Source organism: Etheostoma spectabile, chromosome 3 (assembly GCF_008692095.1).
Source record: "Etheostoma spectabile isolate EspeVRDwgs_2016 chromosome 3, UIUC_Espe_1.0, whole genome shotgun sequence".
NCBI lineage: Eukaryota > Metazoa > Chordata > Actinopteri > Perciformes > Percidae > Etheostoma > Etheostoma spectabile.
This window is the reverse complement of record NC_045735.1, coordinates 11,849,400-11,864,751: the sequence shown is the minus strand read 5'-3', so window position 1 is coordinate 11,864,751 and position 15,352 is coordinate 11,849,400. Positions and strand designations below refer to the sequence as shown.

The window sequence follows — 15,352 nt, the reverse complement described above, 5'->3', positions numbered from 1 at the left end:
AAGTCATTGCCAGCTTCCACATCCTTGCATTCCATAAAACGTATCCAGTCAGCATCTTTCAAAGCTCTGTCCACATTTTCAAGCTGGTTCTTGGGAATTGTCATATTACTAGTGTGGTTGGTTGAAATATGATATGGATTTTCTGAGTGTTCTACCTTTCTAGAAAAAAAGATTACATATTGGTCTGAGAGACAGTCAAGAATGATCAGAGACACCATTGCACATCAGCAAATAATTATTAATCAGCAATGGTCTATCTGAAAGAAAAGTTAAATAATGTTCTATTATCAACAGGAAAGAAATAAAAAAATAAAAAATAAAAATTATTATCAATATGATGTTCTCACTTTTGTCAGTCACCAGTTACCTCTCAACCACATCATATCCTGAGTACACCTATTTAGTTCATCTATTTACACATTGTAGTGTAGATACATTGTAGTGTAATGTAGGCAGCTGAGTCCTTCTCCTGTACACATTTATAACCTCTCTCTCTCTCTCTCTCTCTTTTTACCTCAAGCTGGCTCACACACACATCTAAAATATTTCCCAAGCTAGTAATATTTCAAAGACTTAAAGCTTAAGCAGGATTCCTGCAGAGTGGTGGAGTTGAGTGTGTTTTTACTGATTAAGGAACACAAGACACAAGTGTTCAAACAAACATGCACGCACACACACACACACACACACACAAACACAGAAACACACTCAAAAGCAAGTGCCCAGTATTTAAGGAGCAGTAGTGTCAAAAATACACACAGGCAGCCACGCACGCACAAACTTTGCTGTATCTTGGGGCTGGTGGAGCATTAAATATTGCAGTATTTCAGTGGGACAGGAAACACTGTGTTTATGTGCTAATCATTTGTGCAGCCTGGACAAGATGGCTCTCTACCCATACTGATGTATATAATTATAGCATGTACGCACATGCACACGCACGCACACAAACACACACACACACACACACACACACACACACACACACACAACTAATCTCTTTAAAACAATAAACATTAAGCTACAATCATAATCCACAATATTAATGTCCTTATTTGTGATAATGTATGAATTTAAACCTATAGAAATAGATCATGTGGAAACTCATCAATCCTCAGCTTTAAATCACTGATATTGTCATTAGCAGTGCTGCCTGTAAATTTGTTCGTCTGCAAACATGTGTATGTGTGTGTGTGTGTGTGTGTGTGTAACCTTTTCCTGGATGTTATTGTTTAAAGGTGTCTGTGTGTAATATACATACTCTGCTTCTCCTTAAAGCAGTCTATGAGTTATGTGCTCATATATTGTGTTATACACCTCTATTACGCTGTTCTCCATAACTTCACATTGGATAACACATCTATGAGGTAAGGAAATGAGGTAAACTCGCAATGGAGAATGAAACAATCACATTAATAACCAGTGTTTGTTTGTATTCAGCAAATTAATTTCTTGCTCACACAGACTGGGATGCCCCTCAATCTGAATTTGTTACATAATAGTCAAAGTAATAGGCCAGGTACATAGTCTGTAATGTAATGTGGAGATAGAAAATCCAATCCATTTAAAAGTAATGTGAAGATGTGCATGCATTTTAATGGCCTTATACACAGACATTCACACATGCATGTATGTGTCTCTCACTGTGTGTATGCTGTCCCATTAAATATAAGAATGCCCTAAACCCTCATATCCAATCTTAACCAAAATCTGATGATGCCATCTTTCAGTGTGACAGCCTTTCAGAATAATTCAATCACACTTGATGCCCATGACAGCCAATATACTGACTAAGATATAGCTACAACTACTTTATAGACAGAGTGTGTATAAGTAAAAACATGCCCACTGTTAATCATCACAACAAAAAAACAGACAAATCATAATTTTGTTTGTCATGATGACACCTATCATTTGCCATTTGACAAGAACTCAGAAATAGAATGGAATGTGTAGAGACTGTAGAAAAGTTTGCTTATGATCAGGTTGCACAGTGAATCATTACTCAATTTCATTACATGCAGGCCTGGCCTTTACAGGAAGAAAATACATCTACCTCAAAGAAAACATGATCACACTGTGTTCCTAGGCAAGACTAGCCTTGACTTGTGTGACTATGGACAAGGTCTCTGTTATCTATGAAAAAACAAAAGTCAGACATTATCATGAGAGATGAATGGTTGGATTGATTTGGGAGAAAAACAATACAAAAGGCCACTCCAAGATTCCCAGAATGCATTTTGTAGCAAATGGTGGCGATGGCGGAGATTCTGAGCTAGGCTCACAGATGTTGTAATTTTCATTCTCGGACTGTTATTATGTCACTTTACTTAAATTTGGAGAAAAAAATTAAGGTGAGAGAGTTACCATTTGGCTTTCAAATATGTGCAGGGCAGCTGCTTGTGATCTGATAGCTAACTGAACAGTTTCATGGGAATATCATATAGTTCCTCTGTTTATAAAGTGGGATTTTAAAAAGCCTTTGGAACGGCGCACTGTTTAACTAGAAAGACACTTTTAAAGACACTGAAAATAACTTCTCTCCTTTATCACTTAATGTGATCACTGTAATTATTGCCTTTATCATGGCCTTAGCCTCTCAAAATTATATAATATATCTTATATATTTAGAGAAAGAAAAGCATTCGCATGGCAACACTGCACCTATGAGCCCGTAAATGTCTTGCAATTACTCTAAAGAGTTGCAACAGTTAATGTATGGTATATTGTAAACAAATGAAAGCCTTATTTCACCCTCATACCCTCTTCGGGTATTTTTGTAAATTTTTTCATTTTATGATACTTTTTTGCTGTGTTACTGCTTATGGCTCTTACATGTTTTTTATACTTGATTGATTCATTTTGCACCCTCTGGACACCTTCGTGGCTAAAATGTACAAGTCCAAAAAACTGATATTAAATCATCGTATATCAATATAATTTTCTATTTTTTTTCATTAAATCACTTAAGCAACTTCTAACTTGCTCAAAACTACCAAACATTCAATAATTTTCAGGATTTTAACCCTTTAAATGCCACTTTAATTCTAATTTTTCATGAAAAACCCAACAGAACATTAATTATTTTCCATAAAATAAATTGTAGTTGAATGGGGCTTTGGTGGTGATTAGAGTCTTGGATATGTCAAAGATTATGAACAAAACTCATTTGATTGCATTAGTATTTTTTATGTAGTGCCAGATACTCCCTCTGGACACCTTTGTGGACATAAACAACTCATTGACTTCCATTAAAATTACATGCTTTTATCTCACTGCCTTTACAGTATAAAACCATGCATTCTGTGATGTCAGCATTTCATTTTGAAGAAAAGTGGTGACATTTAACATTTTTACTGTATTCCACCAGATTCAACCATTGTCCCTTTGTAGTCAAGTGCTAATCATTTTAGGGGTGAAAAGGGCATCTTTTGAAAGATGCATTTCATGTGTTTTTGAAGAGGTACTTGAAAAAAAACATTTTCTCCTGCTTTTGCTTTTTTTGTTGTGCTGCTTTCACATCCAAAGATAAAAATGCAGCTGAGAAGGAGAAAGACCTGGAGCAAAGAGAAAGAGTAAAAATAAAGAGGAATTTTAGTGCAAGAGAGGTTTTAGAAATGTTCAGCCTTTATCTGCCAGCAAACTGCAGGACTCATCTGAAGATGACACAAGTTTCGAGGGGGAGTCTGACACAAAATGGTCACTGGAGTCCACCAATTCAATAATAACCCTTACTCTGAAAGTGGAGAGGACACTGAAGATCCTGTCCATCCTAACAGTGAGTGGACAGCGAAGAATAGGCAAGTCTGGATACCATCCATCTAATACTCAGACGCTGCGTTCAAGCACCGACCAGCATGATGCCAGGGCCCGTGAGATATGCCATATCAAAAATCCACGATGTGGCATCCTCTTTTGACCCTTTCATCACTCCAATTTCAGAAAGGAGAGATGTGGATGCTCAAGAGATTCAAGCATACATGGGACTTCTTATCCTGGCACCTGTGTGCTGGTCCAAGGGGGAATTTACCTGGATCCTGTGGGATACCCATAAGGGGGGACCAGTCTTTAGGGCAACCATGTCCAACAAATGATTTGAAATTATAAGCGCCAGCGTCTGTTTTGATGGCCGACTCACCTGTCCTTCTTGACACAAGGAGGAAAATCTTTCTGCTTTCCGAATACTTTCTGCTGGTGGAGCTCCGGAGATGGGCCAGGGAAAGCGAGTCATCCTGGACATGACTGAGGGGCTCAAGGGGGTTACAATTACTTGTGACAATTTGTTTTTACTTCCTACTCACTTGTTCGGGAGCTTCTGAGGAAGAAAGTTGCCCTGGTAGGGACCATCAGGGCAAACAAGCCTGAGCTTCCCCCCAAACGGAAGCAGGGACTTGCTGGTCTGCTGCTGGAAATGAAGTAAACTAAACACACACACATTGCTCCACAATATAACTGGTAAAAAGTCGGCCTACTAAGGGAAAATGGTTCAATCTAAATGGAATACAGTAAAAATGTCAAATATCCCCACTTTTCTTCAAAATGAAATTATAGAATGCATGGTTTTATACTGTAAAGGCAGTGAAATAAAAGCATGTAGTTTTACAAGGCTTTTATGTCCATGAAGGTGTCCAGAGGGAGTATATGGCACTACATTAAAAAAACTAATACCATCAAATCAGTTTTGTTGATAATCTTTGAAGAAAAAAATTAAAGTTCTGTTCTGTTCATAAATAATTATTACGTCAAAGAATTAAACTGGCATTTAAAGGGTTAAAATCCTGAAAATGATTGAACGTTTGGTAGTTTTGAGCAAGTACGAAGTTGGTTAAGAGATGTATGAAAAAAATATTAATAATTATAATAATAAGAAGAAGAAGAACAATAATAAGAACAACAAATATTGTGGGCCAATATTATTTGGGGAAATACTTTTTACCTTTATTTCAAAGCTTAGCTCCCTATGTATTTAACTGCATCATTTCACTGTTCCAGTGAAGGTAGAATATAAGTGAAGTTGCATACAAGGTGACCAAGTTTCGGTAGGACTCCACTGACCTTTAGAATAGTCCACTAGATGAGCCTACTTCTTATTAGTGGCTTTTTCAATTCTCTGACTGTTCCTTTTTTCATTCCATGGCAACCTTTTCTTGACCTTTATAGGTAGAGAAGTCCTCAACCTCCCCCTCTCACTCATTTAATTCCCTCTTCCATCTATCTCTATTACTCAGTGTCTCTCTCTACTTTGTTTGTTGCTTGAGCTTTTACAGCTGTTGTAGTCTTCTTCGCACCTTCACCCTCACTGACTCCTGTCTCTCCATTAGTCAGCTGCTCTTTTCCCTGTGTTTAGCTATGACAGTCTAGACTTTATGTTTTTCAGCATTTATACGTTAAGCCTCTTATCTCCCAAATCGCTCTGTTCACCCCTCAGTCCCTCTTGCTTGTATTGACTATTATTGCAGCCAAAATTAAATAGCTTGTTTTTTGCATTTGTGTGTGGCTGTTACATGTGGTTACAACACTTCAGTCAGGTTCATGTGGTTAGACCTGCCATTTTGTTCCTTATTTTGTTATGGCTAACAATGGAGAAAGCAGCTTTGTGATGGCAAATAAATAAATACAACAATAATTCTTTTAGTTTTGAAAAAAGATACTGTTAACAGGAAAGCATTAGAATCAGTTGAACATACTTCACAATTGTGAAAGCAAAAGACAAAAGAACCAAATAATAATTTTAAACTTAGTTACACAGCTTTGTCATAACCACCATTTGCTGTTTTTAATACATATTTTTTAAACAGAATTTAAAGTGACCAAATGTAACTTTTTAATGTTTCTGAAACTGTGTAACTTTTCATCTGACGATCATAAATGACCTGTTACAGCAAACAAGACTAAGGGTATAAAGAACGCTATTTTTATATTGTTTTTATTAATGCCTCAGCCCGGGTCTGATTTTTACTGCAAAGTCACAAAATGATTTACAGCAGGTAGACAGAGCTAAAGTAACACAATCGGCCGGGTAGCAGATTTTGGCGTAACACAGGAAAAGTCTGTGTTAGTGAGTATGCAGGTAAAAGATGGGGGAGATTTGGAATGTGGTTGTACGTCAGTAGCCAACATTTAATGACGCCCCCTTCCATTTAGCACTGACATTTTCTTCCTTTTAGTCTGTGTTTTGTAGTCTGAAATGTTCTTTATAAATCAAAGTTGTTATTACGTTGATTGCTGCAACAATCTCTTGATGTTTTGCCTCATGACACAGTGACAGAGATACCCGATTTATATCCAAAGTTACCGTATGCAACCCTTGAAATGCAATGATGCATCTGTAACTTATTATCTCATTGTAAATGAAGGATTTTCTGTCTGAGCAAATCCTTCATCACAACTATATGACCTCCTGGTACTGCTTACAACATAAAATCCCACACGTGTGGAACAGCATCAAACTTATAACACAGATATTCCACAGTATGGAGCACAGACAACATTGGCAGTAAAATTATCTGGGCAGAAACTTGATTCAAGAATAAGAATCTTTCTCTTTGTGTTTTCTGTAACCATTGCTGCAGCCCATCTTGCACATTCAATATCCTGTGACTGTTTCAGTCACATTATCTCCTTCTTTTGTGTTCTACTGTTTTACTTCAATTCTCACGTTACCACTTCAGTCTTCCCATCTCTCCTCCTCATCACCTCAACCTCCTCTCCCCATTTTTCTAGTGCACTAAAACACTGATACTCACCCTCTTTCCTCCTTCTCTTTACTCATGCTTTCTTTTAGCTGTTGCAGTTTGTCCTCCATCTCTTTGCTCTCCTGGGCTAGAGTCACCGTCTCCAAGTGCAGTTCTTGCAGGTTCCTATGGCGCCACACATAAGCACGCACACACACACGCATGCACACACACACACACACACAAATGTGCAATCAACAATGAATCAAAACAAATGACCTACTCCGGCCGATTGGACAGCCAGGCTTTCATGAATATGTTGAATTCATCTACTGCACTAGCAGATCCCTGTTGCCATGACTGATCAACAGTTTAATCAATTAGTCACTGGATTAGGGTAACACCAAGCCAGACATAAATGTAATCAATTACCTGTTGGCAAATGAGAAACTATGTAGGAGATTGGAATCATTTTGCATTGGGCATTATGAAGAAAACAAATACACTGCACTGAAAACGATCAGAATCCAGGTCACAAGGTTTATCTTGCCTGAAACGGCATTTTGTAAAATAGTCATTCTATGGGAATAATTTTAATAGAAAAAGATGGAAATAGTATAGCAACCATGTAACCCTAATGGGCTTCTACCAAATGCCTTAAATCACATCACTGATCTTATCTCATCTTACCTGGCATTGAGCTTGATGGATTTGGCCTTGTTGTTAGGAAGCACCACAAAGTCATTTAAATTCATGTCTCTTCTTTCTGAGTTCTCAGGTATTCCTCCTGCGTCTTCCACTGTGCTTTTTACAAATAGTCTCTTCTGCAATAAAAACCAACAGTAATGGCATAAAACTGGCTATCATGCCGGGCCCAGGCTAAATCACACACTGCCATAAATGAGTACTGCTGCAATGAAATGAACAAAATCGCAGGCACAAATTTGCTCAAATGTACAAGAGGCAGTTAAAACGAGCAATCTTGTGTGTTTAAAATTGTATCTGGCAGACTTATATGCTTGACAAATGGTTGGCAACACTGTTAGGCAGTAAAAGCCAATTAAGGAAATTAGCCAGCAAGACAGATATAATATATTGTTATACAGTGATAGGAAGGCAGCTACACCTGCAAGCAACTGAGCTGATTACAAAGGGAAATTAGGTGGAGTCAGCTCCATCAACTGTAAGTTTTGCTCAAGTTGGGTAACATCTTAACAAAGACTTTGACATTTCACCTGCTAGTACCCTGTGTGAAACCTTTGCCCACCAGACTGTTAAGTAGTAAAGTAGAGCTGAAATCAGAACCTTAATGAATGCAGTTCGCATGACAGCTACGGAGCTTTTTTTAGAAAGGGTGTTTTTGTCATAGCGGAAAAAGTAAATGTGTAAGTAACACTATTAACAATGGCTCACTCACATTTAAGTGTCACTTGAAGCTATACCAGGAATACACAAAATCATGGCAAAAGTAAAGGATGCAGCCTTGATTGATATGATTATTTACACCTGTGCTGTTCCTGCTATAGCGAAATTGTCTGCCATGAAAATGGTCTATTGTAGTCATTTAGGTGACAGACACAGTGGGGCATACTGAAGCTGTTAGTTCTTTTTGACAGCAGCAGGTTTCACAGCTACAGAGTCAACACAGTGAGTGACTTCAAGTGAGGGAAACCCTTGGCAACCACAACGGACATCCTTAGTTTGTTGAGAACCATGTCTGAGAATACATTGTTCTCCTTCTCTTGGTCTAAACCCAAAAATGATTTGCTTAATTTAGCAGGAAATAATACAGTTTAAATTTCTAGACCGTTATACCTAATTTTATTATTTGCCCATGACTAATGACCATAACTGGAAAACGTGGACTGTGTATGGCTTAATTTAATAAATGTGTAGCTAGCTAATGTTAAGTGTAAACAGTAACTTTAGAGCTAGCTAGCTAGCTTAACGCTAGCCAAAACGTTGATGCAAATGACGTTTTATTAACAGGGAGGAGTCAGTGTAAATATGTACTTGACTGAAGCTAGTTAAAGGTGGTGAATCACCTCAACTGTTTAAGCAACGGTATAACGTTAGAAAGGTCACAATAATTTAATTTCAAACAAGTAGCTAGCGTAATGTTAACTTTACACGTGAAGCTAACTAGGATTACGTCGGTACGTTACCCACACACTGCTGAGAATACAAGCTAAACTTACCTTACGCTCTCCGTGACTCTTCTTGGTTTACCAGCTTGTGAAAGCTCAATATTTTCACTTTAAAGTCATTAAATTAGAACTAACAAAACAAAAATTCACGATTTGTAATTCATGCACTCCGGTCTCTGTGATCACAGCTCAGGGTGTTTGTGTTGGGCTCCCGTTACTATGGCAACCAAAGCCTTTCTCGCGATAGCTCGGTGGCTGGATGGGTTTGTATGGTATGGGTTTACTGGAGATCGTTTTGTTTGTTGCTGTGACCTTTTCTCTGCCCGAATTTGTTGATTAATCTCCAACTTTTTAAATAATCAGTTTAGTATGCCTTTGTTTGCTCAGGGAATAAACATCGGATTCAAAGACATCAATACCCCTATTGCCTCAGTAATCGTGGGCAGCGGGAATTCCTTCTAATTAAAATCCTGACAGCATCAAGATAAATATTATAGCTCTGATTAGAGCTTTGAACCCTCGTTTTTCCAACAGACTTTCATGATGACAAGCATTAGAGATCAGAAGCAAAATAATTCCCCATTCGCCCCATAAGATAGTCGACATGTGTTAGAATAAGAGTAAAGGATACAATGTGTAGGCTGTGTGCCACAAGAGTGCTTGCTATGTTTGTTTTTCTACTAAGAAAACTGGGCCACCATATAGCTTATCAGTTTATGATATAAACGTAAATTGTCAAATACACAAATGCAGAGGAATCTCGATTCTTCAACAGTCAAAATTACAAACAGCATATCGGGAACTAGTGGAAATCAATTAAAGGCCTGTACCAACATTATTTCTTAAAAGTACACCTAGGCTAGCCTACTCAAGACACCTTTGCAAACCGCATCTAACACAGTAACATTATCTTTTTATTTAATTGGTGGAAATAATTACATTTTTTTATAGTGAAAAATAGTAAAATATTATTCTTCTCAAATAATTCCAATTATTTATCATATTTTGTGATGTTCTTGCATACATGCCGATGTGCCTTACAGAGAAAACTCAAATAGACCCAGGGGCTCTGTTTGTGCATGCATGAGTCTATCTCTCTTTCCAACAACAGTGCAGCCAGTCAGTCATCCATCCAGCTTTCATCTGTATTCTAGGACAAAAGAAACTTTCTGATGGTATGCAAAAGCAGTCCTCTACAGCAGACAATGGCCCTTCCAAACTTTTCAGTGTCTGTATCCTTCCTTACCGTCCTCCCTAGCAAACCACAGGACAATTATGGCTCAACAAGCAACTAACAAACCTCCACCTTATTCCTAAATCCTGCTTTCTCACTCTCTTTCTTTCTCTCCTTTGGTCTGTCGCTTGCTCTCCCTCTTCCTACATTGTTGGTGTATGACCTTTTGCCCCTGCCATCAGGGAAGTGTGAGTGTATGACTTAGTGAGCGTGCCGGTGTGTGTGTGTGTGAGCGTGGATGGTCATAGGGTCCTGACCCTCCAGCTGGATTCTGTCTCTGCTGCTAAACAGTGACTCTCACTCCCTCTCTTTCTTAGCTCTGCCCGCATAGACAGCTGGGCCTGCAGTAGCATACCGATGAGCAGAGAGAGAAGAAGAGAGAGAAGGAGTGAGGGAGCGGGGAATATAGAAATGCCGAGGGGGGCATATAGCAAGAAGCCAGAAGGCACATGGAGAAGCAATGCAAGTGAAAGATCAAGTACAAGAGAGCAACAGAAGGCATTAAAGGAGGGGTACAACAGCAGAGCAGTTACAGAAAAAGGACAAGCGGTGTGCTGTGAAATGTCAGGGCCATTCAATTCATTAGGAGGCAATCATTATGGTGCTGTACTGAATGTCATCTGCCGGGTTAAACCTTCCTCTGCGACCTCATGCTGGATATATATTGACTGTTTGGCAGTGGTTGGAAACATTTTAGCAATAACAGAGTGGCAGCAACAGGAACAGAGAGAATGGAGGAAGAGTGAAAGTCGACAGCCAGCCAGAATCACCAGCATTTATGTGACTCCTGCACAGGGGGTTATAGATATTCCTTGGAGTAGGCCTATATTGACAAAATAATAGAGAAATTGTTAAATAACCTTGAAAAAGGTGGTTGAAAGATTTAACACATTCATCCACCTACTTGCTCTTACTCTGAGTCACAGGGGGATGGAGACTATTTCTGCATGGACAAATGGCAGGAAAGCATGTCACCTGTCCATCATAGGATTAATAGGCAAACACATTTACACTGCAATTTTAATCTTCTAGTTCACCTGATCTGCATGTCTCTAAGGGGAAACCAGAGCAAGCAACAGACATACGGGGAAATATTTAAAGATGAATAGCTGGCCCATGATTCAGAAGCTTCTTGCTTTGACTGTCAGGTAACAACATTTACCAATGTGTAACCATGTGCTGCCACTGATTGAAAATTAACAGTAGGGTAATAATTTAGCCTAATACTGATTGGATCCTAACCTGAATTTATCATACGAAATCAAACTAAAGTGCTCTGGATCAAAAGGAATGTGTGATGTACTGTAAGTCCACTCAACTAAGTGAAGTGAGGCAGCGCAAGGAATCAGTGATAGCAAGTCAAATAATTACACCAACCAAAACAACGAGATAAAAAGGTGTACAAGGAAGAAAAACATTCAGAATGTGATGTAGTAAGATAAGGAACAAGTAATAGTACTAATCTGGCAACTAAATGGCCAACTACTTCATAAGACTTAGAAATCTCTGAACAGCCATAGCTCCATGCAATATAGGCTGTAGAAATCTGTGATATCTGATAAAGAGAGAAGTTGTGTATTTGAATGTGTATTGTAAAGAATTTTTTAAAAGTGAATACTACATGTTTCAATGTGATACCTACCTGATGAAGCTGAGCAGGCATGAGAAAGAAATAGCTCCAACAGCAGTGATGTCCTAAAATACTATAGCAAAGCACAGTAACACATTCCAACAAACATCTCTTTAAGCCAGAATACCTTCCTAATAAAGCAATGATTCTCAAATGTAAGAAAAAGAATCCATCAAGATTCCTGCTTTCACCCCAGTAGAATATGATGTTTCCACAGCAGACATTTCGACATGTCACAGTAGCAAAGGAAAAGGTATAATTAATTACATCAATAATGGCTGAATTCCATTTAATGTACCGGTTCTAGGGTCCAAGTATTGCATATACTTGCTTGCTTACTGTGATATTTCAATAGAACAGAGCCATCATTAACAGTAACTTCCACCGGTGCATTTTCTGCTATGACAATGTAAAATAAAAATGTATGCTGCGAAAGTGGTCTGTGGAGGTACATATAATTGTATTTGTGGTGCTCGGAGCATTGAAGAATTACATTTTCAAAAAGGTAACATCATAAAACCATATTCAAGATACTCTGGATAATCCACTGCCCTTACTTTGAATAGTTTTCATTGCAGCTACTTCCTACTGAAGACACAGTACCTGAGAAAACTATTGACAGCAAGGAATGGATTATCTGGAGTAATGGGGACAACGTTTCTGAAAAAGATCGGGCTGAAGAATTGTCTTTGGGAGAATTCAGATATCCCAAAACCTACACAGGGGTGTTCAGTTATTTTAGTTAATTACACTTCAGGCGGAATTGGGCAAAGCTATGCTGGAAATTAAATAAATTTACCTAAGGCAACGTACCAATAAGAATGATAATCCCACCCTCAAAGATGCAGCAGGCAAGTAAAGTCCATACAAGCTCACGCCAGTGATGGAGTAGTTGAGTCCTGGACTCAGACTTGAGTTGCTATTCTCTGGACTCGTGACTTGACTTGGACTCGAGCACGGATGACTTGGACTGGAGGAATTGTAAAATCAGACCTAAGCATTTATGAAATAGGACTCGAATGTTGGATTAAGTTTCTACTTTTATGTGTAATAAGCAGGGATGGAGTACTCAGGAAAGGGAGACTCGACTTGGACTCACGCAGCCCTGAGAAGAGGTCTAATCAGCAGAAGTAAGTGTGGGTAAACAATGTATAGGTAAGAGCGTCACTCTGCTATTATACTTTATAGAGTGGACATTTTGGCTGGTCAAATCTAGTGCACATTTAAACAGAATGTCCAGAGAATCTGCAAAATGCAAATTGCAATGTGTCACAGTATGAGATTACTAGGAGTGGGGCACATCAAGATACACAGTTGGTGGTGTTTATTCTTTGGTCAAGTTCCATAAAACCAGATGAAAAAGATGAAAAAAATATGTGGAAAAAATGAATGCGTTTAGTTTTGTATTATGTAATAATTTGAGGAAGGTAACAGTCTCCTCATTGCAGATATTCTGCTTCATCTGCCGCAATTTTTCATATCATGCTTATAAGTTATATTACCCTACATGCTATCTGTGCTACACAATTTAATCTATATCTAAATGTTTTTCCATCGTGCTGTTGCATTTTGCTTCCATACATCAACTTTTCCATCTCAGCCAGGCGTAAAAAACCCTTTGTGCAATTATTTTTAAGTTTTCAGCATTTCCTTATTTTCTTGAGGCACGTTTAAGCAGTTACTGTATATGAGAGGTTAATCTTAGCAATAATACCAAATTAGAATTTATTTCTGTGAGACTTCTATGGTCAAATGTAATAATACTTTTATTAAAAAAAACCACTGCTCCTTTGTTAAAATCAGAGATATTGTTGACTTATGGCAATAGATGTTTCTAGGGCTACAACAATAATTTATTGCACTGCTGCGTGGAACCTCCAACAGCAGGTCCCATCCACTGAAGATAATGAGATTCCTTCTTGCTGAGGTTCTTATCAGTGAAAAATCTCTATCAGGCCAAGACTGTGAAAAGAGGTACTCAGTGGACATAGCAGTCTAAAAAGATCTGAGCTATATGATGAGAGAGGGTAGAGAGGCGAGAGCAGAGAATGAGTTTCAGTGCTATCACTGGATATATGAGTGACAGAGAAAGGAATAAAACACAAGACAATCCACTGACTATGAAGACAGCAGCAGAGAGAAAAAGTGTTTGACAGAGAGCCTGACCAACACACTGTGAGGAGGTGACTGGACTGTATGGATTGAGAGGTAGATAGGAAATTAGAGAGGAAGAACAAAAGGGGAGTGAGAGGGAGTAAGCGATAAATACAGTTGCAGTATGAGTGAAAGAAAATAAAAAGAGCGATGGAAAGATGAGAACATCAAGGTGTCAGGAACTGATGGCCAACCAGTCACTGGATGTCACTGAAAAAGAGAGGTAATGAGAGCTCTGGTGGAGGGGAGAGAGGCCAGAGGGCTGGCGAAAAGGCCAAGTGAGAAATTGAGAGGTTGAGTATGGGAGGGAAGAAGGGAGGGAGAGTCGAGGGAGGAAGAGGGTGGGGGCGCCACAAGGGAAAGCGTGTGAGTGGCTCTTCATCATGTGCCTGATGGCTCGGTGGCACACGCTCACATACTCACACACACATAACTGCACATAGACCAACTATATACATGCCTGAGACTGGTTGAAGGCAGGCAGTGATTGTACCGATGAGGCTGTTGATCAGCTGATAAAGAAAATCTAAAAAATTAAAGGGAGAAAGAAAGACAGGTAATGACGGACGATCAAAAGCGTTTGGATGAAAACAGGGAAATGAAGGTGTGTAGAAAGACTAGAAAATTAATGAACAGTTTTCGAGGATACAGTAAATCACAATCCTCCATTGGACAATGATGAATTGCTAATTTTGGCTTGGGTGCAAGGTTCGACAGCAGAACTGACTTGTCTTGTTAAAGGTCAAAATAAAATGATGTAATGTGTCCTTTTTTTTTACCTCATTCTATTACAGCCAACTCTAGGAAAGGTATTGAGTGTGACAGTAACCGCTGCGTAGAAATCTGGGTCAGACATGACGTTTAATAACTAGGGAACAAGCTGATACTGTTTGATCACATTAGCCTATTGTTCTACCATGGATTATAAAGACAATTGGTGGCATGAACAAGATTCAGAATAGACAATTTTCCCTCCAATGTCTTTAAAACAATGTGCGTGGGCGCACAAGTAAAATAAAACTCCAATACCTTTCGCTGATGGAATTTTTTCTTCTGCTTGATCTCTCTTGCCCACCCTCTCTTTCTCTCGCTCATACAAACACAAACAGATTTTTGCAGGCACACGCACACATTCACAGTGGTCTGTCAGTGAGCTGCACCTCTACTGCCATCTAGAGGTTATATGTGGAACATGTCCTGGATGGATTGCACTAATGTGATGAGAGCGGGGGTCGGATGGTCACCATGCTGAAGAAGTACTCATATACTTCTGAGGATGGGATATGCACAATATATCACAAATGACATGTCGTTTGTTTCCCACTTGTTTGTCACAAACACATTCATAACTTACAAACCTGAAGTGAACCAGCGTAGTGAGCATTCCTGGAATTTTATAAAACCACAAAATGTGTGCATGAGGAGCAGAAAATCAATCATGTTTGTTTTTTCTTTGGTGTCTAGGCCTATGCCTCAGTGTGTGTGTGTGTGTGTGTGTGTGTGTGTGTGTGTG

General features: G+C 38.8%; 1 protein-coding gene and 1 long non-coding RNA gene across 5 annotated transcripts in view; one reads left to right on the top strand and one right to left on the bottom strand.

Moving 5' to 3' along the window:
• The window catches only part of zbbx (zinc finger, B-box domain containing), a 55,008-nt gene extending 45,954 nt beyond the window's left edge, over positions 1-9,054 (bottom strand). For all 4 annotated transcript variants that reach the window (XM_032509457.1, XM_032509466.1, XM_032509463.1 and 1 more), the window contains exons 1-3: positions 8,873-9,054; positions 7,365-7,498; positions 6,747-6,860 (exon numbers count right to left, since the gene is read on the bottom strand). In XM_032509457.1, the coding sequence (XP_032365348.1) occupies positions 6,747-6,860; positions 7,365-7,429 (179 nt within the window). In that variant the 5' untranslated portion in view covers positions 7,430-7,498; positions 8,873-9,054. The remainder of the gene's footprint in view (positions 1-6,746; positions 6,861-7,364; positions 7,499-8,872) is intronic.
• Positions 2,827-15,352, top strand: part of LOC116680396 (uncharacterized) — a 20,616-nt gene continuing 8,090 nt past the window's right edge. The window contains exons 1-2 of the long non-coding RNA XR_004329759.1: positions 2,827-3,223; positions 12,534-12,540. This is a non-coding gene — a long non-coding RNA (uncharacterized LOC116680396). The remainder of the gene's footprint in view (positions 3,224-12,533; positions 12,541-15,352) is intronic.